The sequence below is a fragment of the Sorex fumeus genome, unplaced genomic scaffold, assembly GCF_029834395.1.
Source record: "Sorex fumeus unplaced genomic scaffold, SorFum_2.1 ptg000131l, whole genome shotgun sequence".
NCBI classification, from domain to species: Eukaryota; Metazoa; Chordata; class Mammalia; order Eulipotyphla; family Soricidae; genus Sorex; species Sorex fumeus.
Window position 1 is genome coordinate 34261842 of NW_026606188.1, and position 22336 is coordinate 34284177.

At 34.4% G+C, this 22336-nt stretch overlaps 1 protein-coding gene across 1 annotated transcript in view; it reads right to left on the bottom strand.

Annotated features, from left to right (window-relative positions):
- COL11A1 (collagen type XI alpha 1 chain) overlaps positions 1 to 22336 on the bottom strand; it is a 208274-nt gene that overhangs the window by 127868 nt on the left and 58070 nt on the right. Inside the window, exons 6-19 of the mRNA XM_056139025.1 lie at positions 19334 to 19450; positions 18643 to 18735; positions 16522 to 16767; positions 15659 to 15721; positions 13251 to 13292; positions 12335 to 12397; positions 10075 to 10149; positions 8790 to 8873; positions 7744 to 7800; positions 5735 to 5788; positions 2371 to 2424; positions 2214 to 2267; positions 1990 to 2043; positions 6 to 59 (exon numbers count right to left, since the gene is read on the bottom strand). Coding sequence (XP_055995000.1) covers positions 6 to 59; positions 1990 to 2043; positions 2214 to 2267; positions 2371 to 2424; positions 5735 to 5788; positions 7744 to 7800; positions 8790 to 8873; positions 10075 to 10149; positions 12335 to 12397; positions 13251 to 13292; positions 15659 to 15721; positions 16522 to 16767; positions 18643 to 18735; positions 19334 to 19450 — 1110 coding nt within the window. The remainder of the gene's footprint in view (positions 1 to 5; positions 60 to 1989; positions 2044 to 2213; positions 2268 to 2370; positions 2425 to 5734; positions 5789 to 7743; positions 7801 to 8789; positions 8874 to 10074; positions 10150 to 12334; positions 12398 to 13250; positions 13293 to 15658; positions 15722 to 16521; positions 16768 to 18642; positions 18736 to 19333; positions 19451 to 22336) is intronic.

Consider the following 22336-nt stretch of genomic DNA (forward strand, 5'->3'; position numbering starts at 1 on the left):
TATACCCTCTTTCCATCATCACCAGGCAAACCAGGAGGACCTTGAGGACCACGTTCACCCTACAAAAGAAATACAAATATGATTGCATGTGAAATAAAACCTAAGTTTTTAAGTTCTATCCTACGTATGTCCTTAATATATAACAGAACACTTGGCAGAAAAAACTTGCACTTTATTTGTTCTCCTAAGAGTATAAACTTATACTATAGTTATTGTTATGCATTAGTGTATGAAGAAAAGTATAGCATATAAGCAGAAGTCATTACACTACACTTCTGAAATTTTATAACATGGTAAAAAATGATATAACAATAAAAAGGTACTAAACACTTTAACAAAATGTCTAAAGCAACTCTCAGGTATTTAATCATTATAAGGTAAATGGTTTAGAGAACCATTTGGCTGATTCTTTGAAATATAACCTTTGGTAGTTTTAATTAATTTAATACTTTTCTCCTTCTAAAATATATGAAAGCCCATGAAAGCCTAACTCTGGAAGATTAAGGGAATTCTTATTTATAAAAATAATTTATAAATAATTATTTATAAAAATATTTATATTTACAGTGAATTTTGGTGAACACATATTAAATATGTTGCTATCTGTGGGGTTTCAGTATTTTTCTTTAATTTATGAGATTTATGGGGGAATGGACCACAGTTGGCAGTACTCGGAGATCACTTGTGACAGTGCTCTGAGTATCATATGCAGTGCTGAGGATCACACCTGAGTCAAATACATGCCTTGTTTCCCATAAAATTTATATGGCCCTAGTTTATTTTTTATTTTTTTGTTCCACTTTTAGAAAACCTCCTAAAGTTTGTCTTATCTTATTCTTCTTTTATGAAAAGAGAAATGTAAATATCCAAAGGTAACCTTTATTTAGTGTATGGACTTCCTTTTTGTTCGATAGCCTACTAAAATTAACCACTGAATCACTACTCAGCATGGTTTGTTTAATCTTAACAAATGTAAATCAAAACTCACATTATCACAAAGAAATTTTTTCCTAAATCAGTTACCAAAAACACAGTGTCCAGAGTATTATCATATTGATAAGAAACTACCCTCTCTTTTGAGCATATTTCCATGAATAGAATAGAAACATTAGTAAATTATATATATAAATTATAGATGAAAAGTTAAATCTCTACAGTTTTCTTTTATAAATATATTTCTAATGTACATAAGCGTTCAACCTCATGTAACAGTTGCATACAAAGAGCATTTTTATTTATTTATTTTTATTTTTTTATTAGTGAAACACCATGAGGTACAGTTATAGACTTACAAATTTTTGTGCTTGGGTTTCAGTTATACAATGATCAAGTACCCATCCCTCCACCAGTGCCCATCCTCCACCACCACAGGTCCCATCATCTTTCCCATCCCCCTTCCCCCCCATCCCACTCTGCCTCTGTGTCAGGGCATTCCCTTTTGTTCTCTCTCTCTCCTTTTGGGTCCTGTGGTTTGCAAGAGAGGCATTGAGTGGCAATCATGTTTGGTCTACAATCTACTTTCAGCATGCTTCTCCCACCCTGGGAGGATCCTCCCAACATCCTTTATTTGGTGTTCTCTTCTCTATCTGAGCTTTTTAATGCCTAAAAACAAGTTACATCATTACTAAATTGTATTTCATTTAAGATCTCGAAACAACTTACATTGTGAGATATCACATGTATAATTTCTTTTTTCTTCAACCTATTATTATCTTTTATAATTGCTAATATCCACAAATAATTAAAATAATTCTCCTCAGACTTCATATATTCTTGTTTGTTTTGCTCTGGGGGAGTGCACACCTGGAAGTGCTCAGGAATTACTCCTGGGAGTGCTCAGGAGACCCATATCGAATGTCGCAATTAAAACCAAGGTTGTGTACTCTCTCTAACCCAGATTTACTAAAGTCTATAATTTCAAGATATTTCACAAAATTCCCATTACCTATGTATATAGATGTAAAAAAGTAATGCAGTGACAACACTTACTCGGTGGCCTTTATCACCTGGCAGACCTGGAAGCCCATCAAAGCCTCGATCTCCCTGTAAAATCATCATTGCCATTAGCATCGCCCATCACCACCACCAATATACCCAGAGCCTGATTCATTTACTATTATATGAATGTGAAATACTCTGTTACAGCAAGAAATTTTATGTTTAAGGTTAAACTGGCTTACTAGTTCTGAATTTAAAATGTATAAACTCCTGACCTTGGCCCCAGGTTCTCCTGGCATGCCTCTTCCTCCATCAGCACCTGGACGACCCTAATAAAACCAAGAATATTATGAGTAAAGGGCACAAAGTGAAAGAAACAGTAATGCTAGGAAGTTCAGATGCTCTCAAAATACACAAAGAAAGCAAGCATACCCTTTTTCCAGGCTTTCCAGTCAGACCAGGTGGTCCTTGAACACCACGAGGGCCCTATATCAAAATATTATAATTAATTCATTTTATAGAATGTTCAATAAAAAGTCACACTAGGATAGTTCCCAGTATTTATATACTCTTAGCTTTAATCATTTCATTGCAATAATATTTTTATATCAAGGTTGAATAAAATACGGGAAAATTTACTCTGAATAGTTTCTGGGGAAAAAAAACTAATTTTTCCTTTAAAAACATTTTTAAAGGTATTTTTAAAATTTAATAAAAATGCATGCAAAAAAATAATTAATATTTTAGAATTTAAAACTATAAAATTCCAGTGATTTTGATTAAATAATTATATTTAATTCTCAAAATCACTGGAATTTTATATTTTTGTCAATTGAAAATTCTATTATTCTCATTTCCTAGAGCCCTGTCTTCACCTGTTCTTTCAATGTTTGAAGATATTTCCTTAGGTATGTATTCACTGCAGTTAACTACTACAGCTTCAAACTAAATACGTATTTTCTCCATTATATTCCTATACTTGGGCATAACGCCTTATACATCTTTCACTATCACTGTCCTTCCGTTGTTCATCAGTTTGCTCGAGCGGGCCCAGTAACGTCTCCAATGTGAGACTTCTTGTTACTGTGTTTGGCATATTGAATATTCTCAGTAGATTGCCAGGCTTTCTGAGAGGGGTGGAAGAATCGAACCCGGCTCGGCCAGGCTGGCTGCGCGCAAGGCAAACGCCCTACCACTGTGCTATCACTCCAGCCAATGCCTTGTACATGTAATATTTAATTATGAAAGCTTCAGGATAACCACGCATTTTCTCCATTATATTCCAAAGCTTGAACATAATACCTGTATATGTTTCTTCCAAAAATTTACATAATGCAAGAAAATGATGTGGCTACTCCAAACTATTGACTGGAAATATAAAATGTCAGATAAAATGTTCAAAAGAGTCAATATTTTTCTTTCTCAAAGAAATGTTATATAATGTCAGAGCTTTATGGAACTTGATGCACATATTTTAAAGAAAATACGGTAATACAGTTACTGATGATAAAATTGATCCAGTGTAAAAATTTTATATGTGTGTGTGTGTGTGTGTGTGTGTGTGTGTGTGTGTGTGTGTGTTTGAGGGTCAAACCCAGCAGGACTTACTCCTAGCTCTGTACTAGCAATAACTCCTTGTGGAGGTAGCAGTGATGTTCTGGGGTGCTGGAGACTAAACCCGGGTCCACCACAGGCTTACCCGCTGTACTATCTCTCTGGCCTCATGAAACATTATATGTAAGTATGCACCTTTCAAAGTTAATTTAATCAGTGTGTAAGTATATAATAAATGTGAAAGGAAGGTAACATACACTTGAAATTTCAAGGTAAAGGTAAAGGCCCTCCCGTTGATCGTCGATTTGCTCGAGCGGGCCCAGTAACGTCTCCATTGGAGACTTTGCTGTTACTGTGTCTGGCATATCGAATACTCTCGGTAGCTTGCCGGGCTCTCCGAGAGGGGTGGAGGAATCGAACTCGGATCGGCCATGTTGGCCGCTTGTAAGGCAAACGCCCTACCCGCTGTGCTATCGCTCCAGCCCTGAAATTTCAAATGATTTGAAATACTACTGTAAAATTTTAACTATAGAAATGAAAAGTCAATATCCAGGTGTCTGGAGAGAGTACAGTGGGTAAACTGCTTGCCTTGTGTATGGCTGTCCTGGATTCGATCTCCAAAATCCCATACAGCCCCCCAAGCATCACCAGCATTCCTAGGACAGAGTCACGGAGCATCACCTGGTATGTCTCTCCACCAAATAAATTAAAACAATCGCCCGCACGGCAGAGTCTGGCAAGCTCCCCGTGACGTATTCGATATGCCAAACACAGTAACAACAAAGTCTCCAATGGAGATGTTACTGGGCCCGCTCGAGCAAATCGATGAACAACGGGAGGGCCTTTAAATTTTAAATTTAAATTAATGTTTAACAGAGTATAACTTCAGGGTTAGAGTTTCAGCTCAGTGGTAGAGAGCACTGGAGGACCTAGGAATGATCCTGAGCCCCACCAAGATTGAAAAATATATTTTAAAAAAATATGTAAAATTTTCTTAGAAAATTAAGTGTCATGAGAAAATCCTACCATGCACCCTGATGGAAAGCAAAGATGGTAATAATGGGCAAATCTTGTATTTTAAACTAAACTGTTTTTGTTTAGTGCTACTTCTTTTAACTTGGAGTTAAGCAAAATCACAATATCTGTAAAATCTGCAATAGCACATTTTTTCAGATTCATCTATTTTTATAGGGGCTGGAGTGATAGCACAGTGGGTAGGGCGTTTGCCTTGCATGTGGCCGACCCAGGTTCAATTCCCAGCATCCCATATGGTTCCCCCAGCACTTCCAGGAATAATTCCTGATTGCAGAGCCAGGAATAACCCCTGAGCATCGCTGGGAGGGACCCAAAAAGCAAATAAATAAATAAATAAATAAAGATAAATAAAAGAGATAAGTTTGAATAAGTAAAAGGTCACATACTATAAATGATTCAACTTCTTAGACTATCACACATTATGTGTCAATATTTTCTGCAATTCTCAGTTCAATTGTAAATATTTGCATATCTTTGGACAATATTAATGAAGCAAGAAACAGAAGTTACTCACATTCATAATGACCGAAATATCCTTCTCATTTTCTACAAAATGTTAATATTAGCATCTCTTATGTTTATAAATATAATGCCTTTGAAATGCTAAATTTCCTCTCTATATAATAAACATCAAGATATGAGATAGGGCCACTATTAGAGCAATTATGATAGTTTGCACTGCTTAAGTTTGTCAAAATCCCTTGCCACATAAATATTCTACATGACATATACTATCAAGTCTCTGCCTGTTCTAGCTTATTATCTTCTTTAAATACTGTTCAAGTTAATCAAACTGCCATTACTGGAAATCAACTTTTACAGATTTTTCCATGGAAGGAGGAAGTCTGAATTTAAAAGTCACTGTCACTCTGTCCTCCCATTGTTCATCGATTTGCTCAAGCGGGCACCAGTAACGTACCCATTGTGACACTTGTTACTGTGTTTGGCATAACAAATACGTCATGGGTAGCTTGCCAGGCTTTGCCGTGTGGGCGAGATACTCTCGGTAGCTTGCCGGGCTCTCCGAGAGGTGTGGAGGAATGGAACCTGGGATGGCCAGATTGGCTGCATGTAAGGCAAACACCCTACCTGCTGTGCTATCGCTCCAACCCATAATGCAAGTAACATTTTTACTCATAAACTAGACTGCAGATTCTCTACCAGATAAAATTAGATATATAAAATAAGAGAATTAGATTGTTTTTACCTGAGGACCTGGATCACCACTCTCACCTTTGGCCCCAGAAGAACCTGGCCCTCCCTGTAGAGAAAAAGTAAGGATATAATCATTTCTTATCAAATTTTTCTAATAGTTTTTAATTCTATCATTTTGACTTGAAATAAACATCATTAAAACATATTTTGTATAGCTAATGTTTTATTAATATCGTATTTTCCAGTTTTGATTAAAATGTCTCTCTTCTCAAACTATTTTGTTCCAATGGGTAATATGTGTTAATTTATATTATGTACCAAATACACAAAAGCTAACCTCATCAATCATACTAAAATTGCCTCTTGTTTCTTGCAACCATAAAAACATTTATAATGATGTGTGAGCCATTATGTACCATGATACCTCTGTGCATTACCAAAAGTAACATATTCAAGTGAATTACAGATATGGAATCCATTTGTTCTGAAAGGTCATGGCAAATGATACTGCCTATGTATCTAGAAATTTATCTTAAATTCCCAAACTGAGTTCTACAGCCACAAAATGTCAAGAATAAGTATTATCACTACCATTTAGTGATCATGAAACAATATCAAAGCATTGTTGCAAATGAATTTGTTTCATCCCCACCTGAGCAGACACAGGTTTTTAGGACAAAAACCACTTATATACATTTGTATAATTCATAAATTGCAACTAAAATCTGGGGTATTAACTGGAAAGATATAAAACCACTTTGGAAAGGTACGATGAATTCTAGAAACAAATGAGACCTGTCGTCTCCCTAAAAAGCTTTAGAGAATTAAAACAGCACAGTGTTGTTACTTCTGGCTAAGAGGTGCAGACTCTGTATGCTTAAGAAATTTCTGAATTATTTAAATTAATGCATATTTGATCAGATAATGCAGTGCAGGGAAGCACAAAGATTAAAATCTTGCTGTCGCCTTAAAATGTTAGCTATCTAGAGCCTCCTGGTGGTTCTAAAGCAAAATAACTATTAATATAAGTCTCAAGAAATAAGACAAGTCAAGCAACATGAATATTTTCATCTTGAAAATTACTGGAGTGATTACATTCAAGCTTTTAATTAAGGATTCCTGCAACTATGTTACTTTAAGATAAAAAGTGGAACTCATTATAATCATGAAACTGAACACCATTACAGTACAGTCATTTATTTTAATTTACTATATTATCTTCTGAATGTATGCATTACTGGCAACAGATTTTAATTATTTTGCAAAAACTTACTCTAAAAATTATCTTGCAAGAATTGACAATAAAGATTTCTATTTGTCTAAAAAAGCAACTGGAAAAACAATTGAAAAATCATTTTTGTCCAAAATATTTAATATAGATTGTGTTTATGTAAATTTTCATGCATGAAATGTTTTTAGATCACGCAATTATATAATGATTTGATTTTCCTTGGACAGCAAACAAAAGAAATAGCAAGAAGAAATATTTTAGTTTCTAATTTTAATATTAAAGGGAGTTAAGATTTTTTCTAACTATATAATTTCTCTACCAACTGAAGTATTGACTACTGGCAGCAACCTGCAATTTAAACAGTTTCCCACCTGCACCAAAAATTGTGGAATATTGTGCCATGCTGTTAGATGAAAGAAAGACCAATAACAAATATTCTCACTCATGTGTGGTATATAAAAAAATAAGAGAATAGACAATGTTAAATTAAAATAAATCCTAAGTAAAACACTGACCACGGCACTGAGGTTAGAAGAAAAGTGTATGTGTCAGATATTTGGTTCAAGCGTACATTACTTGACTTGCACAAATATTTGATCTCCAGCACCAACAAAAATAAATAAATAAATGGTTAACTTTTCATTAAAACCTTTCATCAAAATTTACTGGAATTAATTGAAATAAACTGTTAAAATGTAAATCAAACATAAATAGATAGGAATAGCATGTTTTCCCATTTTACCAATCAATGGCATGCACAATGTCAAGCAAATTCATTGAAATCAACTAAAGGAGAACTGAAACATGTATGATCCTATAAGTTAACATACCACTGGACCCGGTCTTCCAGTTAAACCCATTGGTCCAGGTGGACCTCTCAGAGCAATCTAGAAAATAGAACATATCATAATTAGGAATGTCCTACTGAACAAATTTTTTAAAATAAGCATCCATTTGCACAAACTACCCAACACAGGTATAAAGCTCCTTGCTAGAAAGAGTGCCCAATATCTGAAGAATTGCACGATTCTAAAACAAGACCTTTAAAAGTGTTTTCTAAACTTTTGCATCTTATATATAGTCTATACCATCTATTATTAACTCATCAGTACTCTTTGAAAAAAAGAAACTCTGAGTGTTAGGTATTGTACGTCACTGACAGAATTATATATGAAAATACTGTAAGTTGGGGATGGAGTGATAGCACAGTGGGTAGGGCGTTTGCCTTCAACGCGGGAAATGTGGGTTCTATTCCCAACATCCCATATGGTCCCGCCAGGAATAATTCCTGAGTGCAGAGCGGAGTAACCCTTTGGGGGGTCGCAGTGTGTGACCCCCCAAAAAAAACCAAAAGAAAATACTGTAAGTTAATTTTTTAAAAAAGATCTATTTTTATCTTAATTCAACACACTATTTAAAAAACAATAATCAATAGTTTTGTTCATAACACTTAATATATGTAATGTAAACAGTAATTAACTCCATACACACATTCACATACATATACCCACAAAGCTAAATATGCAAAAACAAAGGCATGCAAACACACACAAACATACTCACACAATACTCATAATATGGATAAATACAAGTTAATGGAATGCATGTGTTGGAACGATAGCACAGCAGTTAGAGTGTTTGCTTGCACACAGTCGACCCAGTTCGATTCCTCTGTTCCTCTCGGAGAGCCCGGTAAGCTACCAAAGAGTATCCTGCCTGCACAGAAGAGCCTGACAAGCTCCCCGTGGCATATTCAATATGCCAAAAACAGTAACAACAAGTCTCACAATTGAGACATTACTGGTGCCTGCTCGAGCAAAACAATGAACAACGGGAGGACAGTGCTACAGTGGAATGCATGTTTATCCTTTCTTACCCGAGCCTGCTGAAGAATTGCCTGGGCCTGAGCCTCCTGAGCAGAGATAGTCGGTCCTTTGGAACTATCACCACCATAACGGAACTAATAATATAAAGATATTCAAAATTTTTAGTCTTCATCAAGTAGACATCTTAATATCTAGTGAAAATCACTTAAATAATAGGATTTTACAAAAGACTAAGGTAACTGCAACATATCAAGAATTATTTTTATTGACGTTTTACCCATTTGGAAGTTCTCTAGGCTTCATTTTACCATTTGTAGAAGAGACTAAAGAATCCTTTCCAATTTTAAACATTCTGCCACTTAAAACTCTTGAATATCCATAGCATATTTTTATCTGAAAATTATACATGTTCTATAAACTCATATATAAAATTTCTAAATATTCTGATCAAGAAATTGGAAGGAATTTTTTACAAATACAGAAAAGTTTTTGATGTATATTTGTCTTATTTATGTATTCTTACTAGAAAACCACTCCACTATTCACATCACCACAAAATTCTAAGATTCCTTTTAAACTTAAACTCAAAAGTCAACAAGATTAAATTTTTCACTATATGTAATTGTCATTTAAAACTGTATTACACTTAAAGGAGACTCATCATTTTCAGAGAATTGAAGCAATTTTATAAAGGGATTTTATGGTTAAGAAAAAATTAGAAATAAATGATTATAATTTTTTATTTAAAAATATCACTTATAATATAAATGGTTTCAATATTATATGTTGAATATGTTAAATAGCCATGAAATACACATTAATCCTGTGTCTAGATAAAGCATTTAATTGAGGGGGAAAGCCTCTATGATCTATTATAAAAAGTGTAACCAAATCATAAAACATCAATTGTTAAACTTATTTTTTACTGGGATTTTATTAAATAAAATTCTCCTCGGGCTGGAGCGATAACACAGCGGTAGGGAGTTTGCCTTGCACGCAGCCAACATGGCCGACCCGAGTTCGAGTCCTCTGCCCCTCTCGGAGAGCCCGGCAAGCTACCGAGAGTATCTCGCCCGCATGGCAGAGCCTGGCAAGCTCCCTGCGACGTATTCGATATGCCAAACACAGTAACAACAAAGTCTCCAATGGAGACGTTACTGGGCCCGCTCAAGCAAATCGATGATCAACGGGAGGGCCTTTACTTACTAAAATTCTCCTTAATTTTGTAAGACAGCTTAATTTGAAAAATCTCAGTTTCATACAGTGGTTTTTACTTGATTGTTCTGTCAATAGTGGTCATCAGTGTTTTCAACAATAATTATCAGAAAAACATACCGGTAACATTAACATGGTACCAGGAGGACCAGGTAGACCATCAGCCCCAGGTAAGCCAGGACGACCTGGGGGACCCTAGGAAATGAAATACAATTATCAAAATATATTAGTTAATAAAATGTTTCAAAATAGAGTAATCTTTTTTTTTCTTTTTTTTTTCCCTTTATTGTATTTTATTTTTTTTTTAAAGTTGTAGATTTACAATTTTTTGTGCTTTGGTTTCAATTATACAATGATCAGATACCCATCCCTCCACCAGTGCCCATTTTCCACCACCATGGATAATATCCCTCCCACCCCCATCCCCCCATCCCCCCTGTCTCTGTGGCAGGGCAATCCCCTGTGTTCTCTCTCTCCTTTTGGGTGTTGTGGTCTGCAAAAGAGGCATTGAGTGGCAAACATGTTCAGTCCATAGTCTACTTTCCACATGCATCTCCCCTCCTGGGAGGATCCTCCAAACATCCTTTATTTGGTGCTCCCTTCTCTATCTGAACTGCCCTTTCCTCTAGGATACCCGGCTGGCCTCTAAGTTATGGAGTAATCCTCCTGGTGCTGATCTCAGTTATTCTTGGGTATTAATCTCATACTTTGTTACTTTATATCCCCCAGATGAATGCAATCTTTCTATGTCTATCCCTCTCTTTCTGACTCATTTCGCTTAGCATGATACTTTCCATATTGTACCACTTGTATGTAAATTTCATGACTTCATCTTTTCTAAGAGCTACATAGTACTCCATTGTGTAGATGTACCAAAGTTTCTTTAACCAGTCATCTGTTCTTGGGCACTCAGGTTTCTTCCAGTTTCTGGCTATTGTAAAGAGTGCTGCAATGAACAAACAAGTGCAGATGTCACTTCGACTATACATTTTTGCCTCTCTGGGATATATTCCCAGGAGTGGTATTGCTGGGTCAAATGGGAGCTCAATTTCTAATTTTTTGAGAATCGTCCATACTGTTTTCCAGAAGGGCTGAACCAGTGGACATTCCCACCAACAGTGAAGGAGTGTCCCTTTCTCGCCACATCCACGCCAGCATCGGTTGCTTTTGTTCTCAAAATAGAGTAATCTTTTAAAATTGATTTAACATCAGCTAATTTTCATTTGTCTTCTTTTCTTGCTCCATCTCCTTTAGTAAGAGATCTGAAGTTTTATGTATGATGTATTTCATCACACTAATTTTATACCACATTAATAATACAAAAAGAGTTCATTGGCTACTCAAGGATGAAGGGGAAAATAGGGGGAAAGAATTTTATAAGAATTGTTTGAGGGGCCGGAGAGATAGCATAGGGGGTAGGGCATTTGTCTTGCATGCGGCCGACCAGGGTTTGATTCCCAGCATCCCATATGGTTCCCTGAGCACCTCCAGGAGTAACTCATGAGTGCAGACCCAGGAGTAACCCCATGTGCATCGCCAGGTGTGACCCAAAAAGCAAAAAAAAAAGAGTTTGAAGACACTTACTCAAATGCTTAATCATACCATTTAAGTCTCTTTTATCAAGTTACTTTATCTTCAAATTATAATTCATTTTTATTAGCTCATTCTATCAGCATCTACTTAAGGATGTTTCTGAAAAGGATATCTAGATTAAATAGACTAATTTAATCTAATATAATGGGTTAACACCAAATTGTTTAGAAATAAAATTGGGTTACCTGTTAGATTTACAAATGCATTGTTCTTTTAAAATAATTCAATCATCATGAATTACATAGTTACAGAAATATTGATGATTGAGTTTTAGGTGTACATTATTCCAAATGAATCCTTTCACCAGTGTCCACTACCCTCCTTCAACGTCTCCAGTTTCCCTCCCACATCCCAGTCTGCCTCTGTGGCAGGCACTTTTCCTGTCAGGGATTGCCCTAGTGCTGTTCCTTTCCTTAACTGCCCCAGTAGCAAGCCTCCTATGAATACCAAATGAATTCTTTATCTCCACTTTTTAAATGGCTACAAAAGGGTCAGAGTATACCTTGGGTTAGCCAGGTTCAATCCCAGGCAACACATGCTCCCCAAGCTCCCCCCAGAAGTGATCCTTGAGAGCAGAACCAAGAGCAGGCTCTGTGCAGTGCTGGTTGTGACCCAAAAATTAAAACATTTTTTTCAAACATCTAGAAAATTTAGCCCAAAAGTTGTATTACAATGAATTCACAGACTGCTTTCTCCCACAGTGAGGACAACAAAGTATACTTGTAGAACAAACTTTCATGTTATCATCAATTTTTTACCTTTCCTTAAGAGCAGCTGCTTCACTTACCCTCTCTCCAGGGTCACCAGGGGGTCCAGTGGGGCCCTGCAGACCAGGAGGACCCATATGACCCTGCAGAAAAATGAAGCGATGATCTGCGTTAAATGCCAAGCGGTGTCAGTATTCAGGCAAGTCAATCCAACTAAAGTCATAGAGCTCACTTATATCTCATGACATACACATTCCTTTCATACAATGGACTACTTATATATCTGGGAAAAGACAACTTATAGAGACCACTGTGTAGTTAGCTAAACTCTAGCTTCACAGAGTAGCTCCTAATAGGAACACACAAACCAAAACCGAAAAGAAAAGCAGAACATGCCAAGGTAATTTCCATGCAGTTCTTCCCCAAGTTTTACAACTGCCTTAAAAATATCAAGGCAGAATTGAAAGTGTAGAAATCCTTTAGCGAGCGAGATTTATATAGTTCTGTACCACAAGAATTAAATTAGTCTCTCAAAGATGGACAATGTATTGATTCATTTATTTTATTGGTTCTGGGATAGAATAACATCAGGACCATACAGATACAGAGAAACAATCCATCACCAACTTAAGCTCGATAATTTCTGACAAAATCAAATCATTGCAACTACCTGAACAAACACATTTATTGACAATGGAAGTTAATAACTACTCCATGAAGTAGTAAAGATCAAACCATGCCACTGAATATATGTAGGCAGATAAATTAAAATAATTTAGAGGGCACACTGACATCAAATCACCAAAACGATATGAAATAATAATTTACTTTAGTGAATTTAAAAGAGTGTGTGAATAGGTGAATTATAAAGTAAATTAAAGCCATGAGATGTGGCAATAGATAATTTATCAATAACTTAAATCTTAATATAATCTAATACAATATAATAGAAATTTTAGGATTAATTTTGAAAACGATCATAAAACATTTACATACCACTGGTCCTGCTGGTCCTGGTGGTCCTTCTACAAGCATACCCTGTAACAAAAGATGGTCAAGAGTCATTCCCAGGAAAATTTAACCCCTAAAAGCTTTTATCTACATGTCTTTAATACATATTACATCATTGCATTTTAAGAGGTTAATTTTCAAAGGCCAGAGAGATGATACAAAGGGAAGGTTTCTTGCCTTCTATATCAAACCGGTTCAATATCTACTACTCCATATGGATCCCTGATCACCACCAGGAGTAATCCCTAAGTGCAGAGCCAGAAAAAAAGCCCTAAAATCCTCTGGGTAGAGCACCCAAAACCAAAAGATGAAAGTAAAACAAAGAACTTACTTCTACCATACAAAACTAATCGCAAACATTTTTGAATGAGTAGGGAGGAAATTCAAAGTATAAAAGTGACAGTATAGAAGTCCCTGTATATAGAAGTGGAGCAATAGCACAGAGGTAGGGCTTTTGCCTTGCGCGCAGCCTGCCCGGCTGAGCTACGTTCGATTCCTCCGCCCTTCTCGGAGAGCCTGGCAAGCTACCGAGAGTATCTTGCCCACATGGCAAAGCCTAGCAAGCTATCCGTGACGTATTCGATATGCCAAGCACAGTAACAGCAAGTCTCAAAATGGAGACGCTACTGGGCTCACTCAAGCAAATCGATGAACAACGGGAGGACAGTATAAAATTCAAAGTATAGAAGTCACTTCACAAAATCTATAGCACTGTAGCACTGTCCTCCCATTGTTCATCGATTTGCTTGAGTGGGCCCAGTAACCTCTCCATTGTGAAACTTGTTACTGTGTTGGGCATATCGAATGCGCCACGGGTAGCTTTCCAGGCTCTGCCATGCGGGCAAGTTACTCTTTGTAGCTTGCCGGGTTCTCTGAGAGGGGCGGAAGAATCGAACCCAGGCCAGCTGCGTGCAAGGCAAATGCCCTATCTGCTGTTCTATCCATGAAGTAATAATTAAAAAATACTCCGGTAAGTATTACATGAAGTGTATGACAAGTACTCCCAAGAAGGGCATAAAATAGACATTCAAACATTTTTTTCTAGCCCTCTAGGATGGTGTCAGACACAGAGCAGGGACTTAAATATCTGTATATGAATGGGAGAATGGTGTGACATCTATCCAATATAATTTAAAAAAAGATGAAAAGTCTCAGAAAAAGAATAGGAGATATATATGAGAAAAGCACTCAAGTAAGCAAATGAATATTAATGTAATTAACAATACTCTGCTGGGGAATGCTGAAAAATGTTTTATTTAAAAGTGATTGCAATTTTTTTTTATGTAAAAATATTTCTAAAGCCACTGGAAGGCATGTGGCAGGGTTACTTATATTTGACTTCTTTTCTTTCACTAAGTAATACGGATCAAACTCAGGACCTCCGACACACAAGGGAAGGGCTATATGGCTTAGCTATTTCCCCAATTCCTTTGTCAATTTTTAGAATACTGAAATAGATTGCCAGGCTGCAAAAGCTTTGCTAAGTCTTTATCTTTTGAAAGCTTTTATAAGTCTTTATTATTATTATCTTTTATTATTATATTTTAGTTTTTAATATACTCGTAATTTCTGAAATGATTCTCATTACCTGCATTACCTGAAGCAAATAGTTACTTTATATCTAATTTAATTATTTTTATAAGTTTCTATTAAGAAAGAAAATAATAATACTACCTTTCCATTAGGAATTCTCTGCTTGAGTAGTAATGACATTAGCTTTATTTTTTAAACACTTCTTCTGAAGTAAATCAGAACTATTTATTTCTCAGAGTCAGAAATAGAAAACTTTATTGGAAAATAGAAGAGGAATAAACTCCACATGAGGACCAAATTCCAGAGATTTATCTTTGATGAAAAAAATTAAGTTTATTTCTGTTCTATTTTTTTCAGTGCCTACTCTTCACAAACACCAGGCAGACAATTGAGCTATAATCCCTGTTTCAAAAGTGAATTTTAAAAAGAATATTTTCAGTTTATTACATAAAAAATTAGACATAAAGAAAGAACTCTGCTATGTTATTTTTAAAATTTAATATCACAGAAACTGTAGAAAAATTTCTGGATTAGAAACTGTAAAATTTTAAGTATTAAATAGATCAACTGCCAAACATACGAGCCTTAGAAGAGTCACTGATACAAAGTTCTACTAGAAAAAATATTCACATTTTATATTCTTATTTTGCTTCATGAAATGTCTTCTCAGACTAGATTTACAAACTCACTTGTGACATCAAATTATTAAATTTTGCATTCTAATCTTAATTTTGATGTACATAACTACGCAATTTTTATAATAATGTATACAACATACACAACTATGTAAGATGATAATGGCCCTTAATATCAGCTGAACAACTACATCAACCTTAAAATTAATTCACAGCAGTACTTACAGGTTCCACTACTGCTGGTTCTCCTTTCTGTCCCTTTTCTCCGTAAGCACCATGTCCATTTATCTGTGAAATTAAAAATTTGAATAGCATGTCTTTAAGTAAATAAGGTAATTAATATTTCAAAAGAAAATTAGTCACCCGGGTACATTTATCATTATCTTATAATAAGTGTTTTAGTTGAAAGTTATCAAGTTTCAAGTATTTAAAATACCAAAAGGAAAGTATAATGAACATCAATAGCAGTGAATGTGACTAATTATTTCTTAAAATAATAAATACAAAGATATTTATAGCCCTCAATTAGTACCCCAAGGCATTAAATAAAAGATCATAATTAAATATTGTCTAAATAAACAAAATTACATTTGCTCAAAACTATGAGAATACATGCTTTAAACAATATAATACAATGATTATAATTTAGGAATACACCAATGTTTCTTGGTATCCATATACAAAATTACTAGAACCATGACCAATGTGCTCTCAAGTCTTAAACACTGCCTGTTCATATAGCCTGGTCTTCTTCCCTAAACCCTCCACACTATTAGGGAATCGCTTCTGTCTCCTAGTGCCAAAGATTTGTCAATAACCATATTTTAATCTTATCAATGAAAAATTGGATGCAACTCTGCTTAAGATTATATGTTCACATAGATTGCTTTATGCCTTAGTACAGCCAGAGACACAAATGTTGAAGATTCCCATAAAAAAGACTCTATCAGAGTGTCCTGATACTGGTGTTTATAATTTAATTAAGAACAAAGTCTATATCTAAATAAAACATGAAAAAACATCAAGATAAGCATAAAAATATTCCGAAAGTAAGACATACAATGACACGGAGCGTAATACTGACTTACGCTTGTTTCTGTGAAATCAGTTTCTGCTGGAACACCTGGACCAAATTCTTCATTAGTGGGACTTGTTGGCTTATCTTCATATTCATAAAAGTCATATTCACCTAAATCTCCATCTACTAGCAGATCAGAGTCCCTGCCGTCTATTCCTTTGTTTTCATATAGTGTATCCTCGGAATTTTTCCTCTGGGAACCATAATCCTCTCCAGTTAGATATTCTTCCGTAAATACCTCTTCAATTGGATTTGGCTATTAATTTAAGTTGCAAGGAAGTGGAGAAGATGAAGTTTACTGTTAGTAAAGCAAGTTAAGCATTTGCATTTTCAGTTTGATGGCATGTGAAAAAAAGCAATTTTAGTGGTGCTCAAGCAAGTTTGTGGATGGAAAGACAGTCTTTATTATCCTGGAAAGAAATTTGTTTGTACATTGGCATGTACAAATAAATATTGCTTTCAAAGAACTTTTATTAATATACTGCAAACATCCACATGGAGTAAATCATGTGTATTTGCTTCTCACACTGGGAGAAAAACAAAGCTTTAGTAAATCTTTATATTTACTTTCTGGTTTAATACATTCTGATGTGGTTAAAGTTTTCCTTAATGTTCACATCTCACAGAAGATGATTATAAAATATGATTGCCATCAGATGTGCTATGTAGGCTGATTTTCAATTCCAAAGTCGTATTTAAATGTCAATATTTATCATTAAAATATTCATCATTGCAACTTAGATATATCATTGCAATGTTTATGCAGAATATAAAGAATGTAGGAAACTTTACATAAGAGCACCTTAAAATTTTTAAAAAATATTGTCTTCAAAATTTAATGTAATAAAAGAGTGTATCGTTATACAATTTTATAAAAAGCTGAACACAAACAAAAGCAAATCATTATATCACTAATACTTCTTTGAAATATAGAAAAAGAAGTACCTATAAATTTCTTTGTTGTAAGTAATTCTATAATGAGAGTATAAATCTAAATCATATTAAGTATGCAGCTTTGGCCATAATATGGTTTTGATGAGGTTCAAATGAAATAATCTTTCTTGCTATTTTGTTATTTCACTTTTTCTTTTTAATTCAAAGCACTGCAACCAGGGTTCATACAAGCACGACATGTGCTTTACTACTGTCATATGCTAAATCGTATTATTTCATTTTAAATAACTTTTTTTCTATCCCATAGTAAATCTAGATGGTTTTGATATTGAGATTTTATATTTTGATGTTGAATAAATTAGCTATATTGCACAAGATGATGTGAATTATTACCTTAGCCATTTTTACAGTAAAATGTTCAATACTGCTTTTTAAAACAAAGAGCATATACCACTTATTGGGAGTGCAGTATATTAAGATAACCTTAGCACTAAACGGAAAACTGGATGAATTTTGGTAAAAAAAATGATGAATGTTTTAAAATGATTGATTTGTAATTTGCTTCATTGGGGACCATGCTATATAATATTTCTAGTAACTGAATTTTAAGATATTCAGTAAATTCAAACTGAATTTTTTCAAGAATGTAGCATAATGTAAAATTCAAACACAATTTAATTTCTACCTACATGTCATTTACATTTACATAAAAAAAGTTTGAAATATATTATTTTAACCATAACTAATATTATACTCCTGAATAAATAAACATCAAGAGCTATCTAAATGTAGCTTAGACTACATTTTCTCAGAATGTGTGCTTTCCTAATTAATGCTCACTGGACAAATGAAATAAAATCTAATTGTATCATTTGATGATACAATTCTCACTTCAAAGGATTTTCTTCCTCATAAAAGGATCATGTTGTGAGTAGCCTTTGTCACAACATGTTGAGGAGCTTGCTCAATCCCAGAAGCAATCAAGAGGTAATTAGCAGTCAATTCAGCTTGATCAACTTCGCATTTGCATGAAGCAAAGACTCATGCAAATCTGAATTGACACTGATTTTAAAAGAACTGGTTTTACTGTTAAGGAATCACCAGTGTTTCTCAGAACCCAACAAAAGGGAAAAAAAAATCAGTTTTTTTCAGAGATTATAGATTCTTCCATAGTGAAGTTTACCAGGAAATATAAAACATATTTCAATAGACTGTGACTTCATACTATCTATATTACCTCATTTGATCCAGAGACACGCCTAGGAGCTTCTGTTTGGTAACTTCCCATCGTTCCATAGTTGTAGTCTTGAAAATCATCAACGATATTTGCCTAGCAACATATTAAAAGAAAATACTTTTGGAAAATATAAAATAATCCCGAATGTATGAAAATGATGATTGACTTGGATCATCAGATTAGCCAAATGAGTATTTTTCTAATTGGGTTAGGACTATGGCTCATCATCAGAGATCTTCCAACTTGTATAGGAGAGATCTTGATTGCTTTTACTTTTCTACCTTTACCCCTAGTTTGGCTTTTGCTGTTGCTCGATAACTTTTCTTCTTCTTGGAAGCCATTTTGTCAGAATTAGGGGGTGTAAACTTTTTGGACTTTTCCTTTGAGTTACTGGCCACTGTCCTCATCTTCTTTTTGAATTTGGGTTTCTTTTTCTGTAAAGTGTAGTGAAAGATGGAATTGGAAACATAAATAAAAATAGAAAGGAAAATAAAGAGCATGGAGGAAAGGAAGACTATGCAAAGCAACATGAGTATCATTCCTTCAGGATTGCTACTGCCAAATAAAAATCAGTTAAAGATTCATAGAAATCAGGTGAGCAAAAGGTTTAGAAGCCTGAAAAAGGTGGGCTTAGGAACCATGTAACGACAAACAGCAGGGACATCACATACATAGTCCTCTTTATTTTTACCTCCGTCTGTGCTATTGTCTCCTCAGTTACAGGGGGTCTCTCAGTTATACTCTCAGCCTCTTTATATTCTGCTTCCCCATACTCATAGTCATATTCCATTATATCCTCAGGAGCATACTACATTGCAAAGGAAAAAATACCAGGCGATTTTGTTAGTGGCAGGTAATACAATGAACCGAGAGGAATTCATCTTAACGTTTACCTAGAGTAAACCTTAAGAGACAAGGAATAAATGTTATTTAAGTGTTATTTTGTATTACAACAAGTATTATATAGTCTTACACATAGTATACTAATATAGCAAATGAAAAGGCAGGTTTTCTAAGGGCAGAAAGTAATTAAGACTTAAGAAAATAAAAGTTCTGAATATGAATTCAAACTTTTAATTATTGAATATTAATTAAAGGAACAGCTATGCATTTGCACATAGTTGTTAAATATTCGTGTTAGGTTTATTTTTTTTTGTAAAAATGTATAGACAAGTTTTCTCTAAAAGAATTATACTGTAATTACAATGAGATCCTCATCTCATTAATTTACATATTTAGGAATAAAAATATATAGAAAAGTTTTAAAAGCATGGTAAAGGTAAAGGTAAAGGCCCTCCCGTTGATCGTCGATTTGCTCGAGCGGGCCCAGTAATGTCTCCATTGGAGACTTCGTTGTTACTGTGTCTGGCATATCGAATACTCTCGGTAGCTTGCCGGGCTCTCCGAGAGGGGTGGAGGAATCGAACCCGGGTCGGCCATGTTGGCTGCTTGTAAGGCGAACGCCCTACCGTTGTGCTATCGCTCCAGCATGAAAGGATATTTATTTTATGGTATAAAGGGATGAGGAGTGAAAGGAATACAGGAATATGAAATGAGTCTATATCCCACAATACTAAAAACAAGTGAAAAATTAAAGTTTAAAATGAAATTTTAAAATACCAGAAATCTCTAAGTTTCTCGTTACTAAAGATTAAAATGAACACAGAATACTTGTGAAACATTAAAAGGATTAAAATTATGCATATTAATAACTAATAAAATGTCCTTTATTTTATAGAAATTAATTTTTAAAAATACCTTACTGCAAAAAGTGAGTATTCGACTCAGATATAGTAAATTGCTTAAGCTAACTTCACATAGGAAAATAGTACCATATTCTAGATTATTCTCTTAAAAGAAAATAAAAATTATGTTTCTCACTTTGTACAATATAGTGTAACATTAAATGATGTGTTCGCCTTCAAAGTCAATCAAATATCAAATATTTCATCTGAAGATTACTAATGCTGGGAAATAAATTAATATTTCATTATGTAAGAAATATTAAAAATAAACAGGGATTAAATAACATCAGAGCATGTGAGTTCCAAGTGAGATCCCACAGATTTTGAGGATTCTTCCACTGTGAAGCAGAACTGAAGTCATCATTAAGAGAGAATTTTATTGAAAAAAGTGTTATCTTAAACTGTAAAGATGTCTGTCATATATCACAATTAAATATGCTAAAGAAAAATACAAGTTGTCAAAAACTTTAATGCTAAAGACAAACTTTTAGGAGGTTTTAAGCATGCATTTGTTAAGCTTTCAATTATGTCACAAATGTATCTCTGCTGGCATTTCAAACAATCTTTCCACCGGCCATCAAAATAATCGTCAACCAGAACACTCAGCAGTGTGTGATCACTGTGCCTTTGCTATTAGTTACAGAAATGCAAATGAGTGATTATTTCACAAAAACCTGTGATGGGTCAAATACAAAATTTATCCTAAGATATTACTGCACATGTGGTCCATAATAAAACATCCTTACTAGAATAAATATTTCTAGATGGATCAACTGATCATATTGAAATAAGAACATAAACATGGCTTTAGTGTTCTTTAGTGTCAAAAGTTCAGTTTAAATTAATTGGAAAATGTTAATTATTGTCTCTCTCCAGGATGTATAAATTATCAAAGAATGTGCATTTGAATACTTTAACAAAGCGTTATGATAACTAAAGTTTTCTATTATTTAATAAAATTTAAAAATTCGATTTGCTCGAGCGGGCCCAGTAACGTCTCCATTGGAGACTTTGTTGTTACTGTGTCTGGCATATCGAATACTCTAGGTAGCTTGCTGGGCTCTCCGAGAGGGGCGGAGGAATCGAACTCGGGTCGGCCATGTTGGCTGCGTGCAAGGCAGATGCCCTACCCGCTGTGCTATCGCTCCAGCCTTAAAAATTCATGTTTAAATAAAAATTGTAATTTTTTTATATTCTAAGTAATGTCTATTTTAATTAGCCTCTTCATAGAGCATATGATGCATTGGAAAATTCTGTATAATAATAATCCTGATGAATCATATAACTCTGAAGTGATTTCTGACATATTGGTGAAATTTTGAAATAAGTCCTATAGTTTTGATATTGTAGGTTTTCATCATTTATTTTGAAAAAGTTTTAATAAAATTTACATCTGGCATGTAGGTGAAGATTGTGTTTTCCAAAGCTTGACTCTTCTTGAGCACTGTGTAGAGCACATTCCTCAAGTAAATTTGTATGATTATATTTAATGTTTAAATTGTAAATGTTTTTTGCCTTTATTAGCAAGATAAAGTGCCAATCATATATAGGGAAATTTATGCCAGCAGTATTATAACATCATTAACTGAAATAATAAATTAAAAATGAAACAGACATACATAGAGATGGAATATTATTCAATAAGTAATTTTCAGCAGCTATGGTTGCCTATGTTTCTATGGAAATAATAAAATTCTAAAATTTACCAGTACCATCTGAAAGTAAAACATGACAATCAAAGTCAACAAAGATCTGGCAGTTGATGTTATGTTTTTGGTTATAAAATTTAAAAAATCTCTAGATTCATGAACACCTAAAATGAATTGCAAGAAAATATAAATTAAATAAAAGTATAAAATCAGAGATGTTGACCTGGGAGATATTACAGGGTTCAACACATCTTGCATGCACCTGATGCTTGTTGAATCCCAGATGCCATGTGTCCTTCA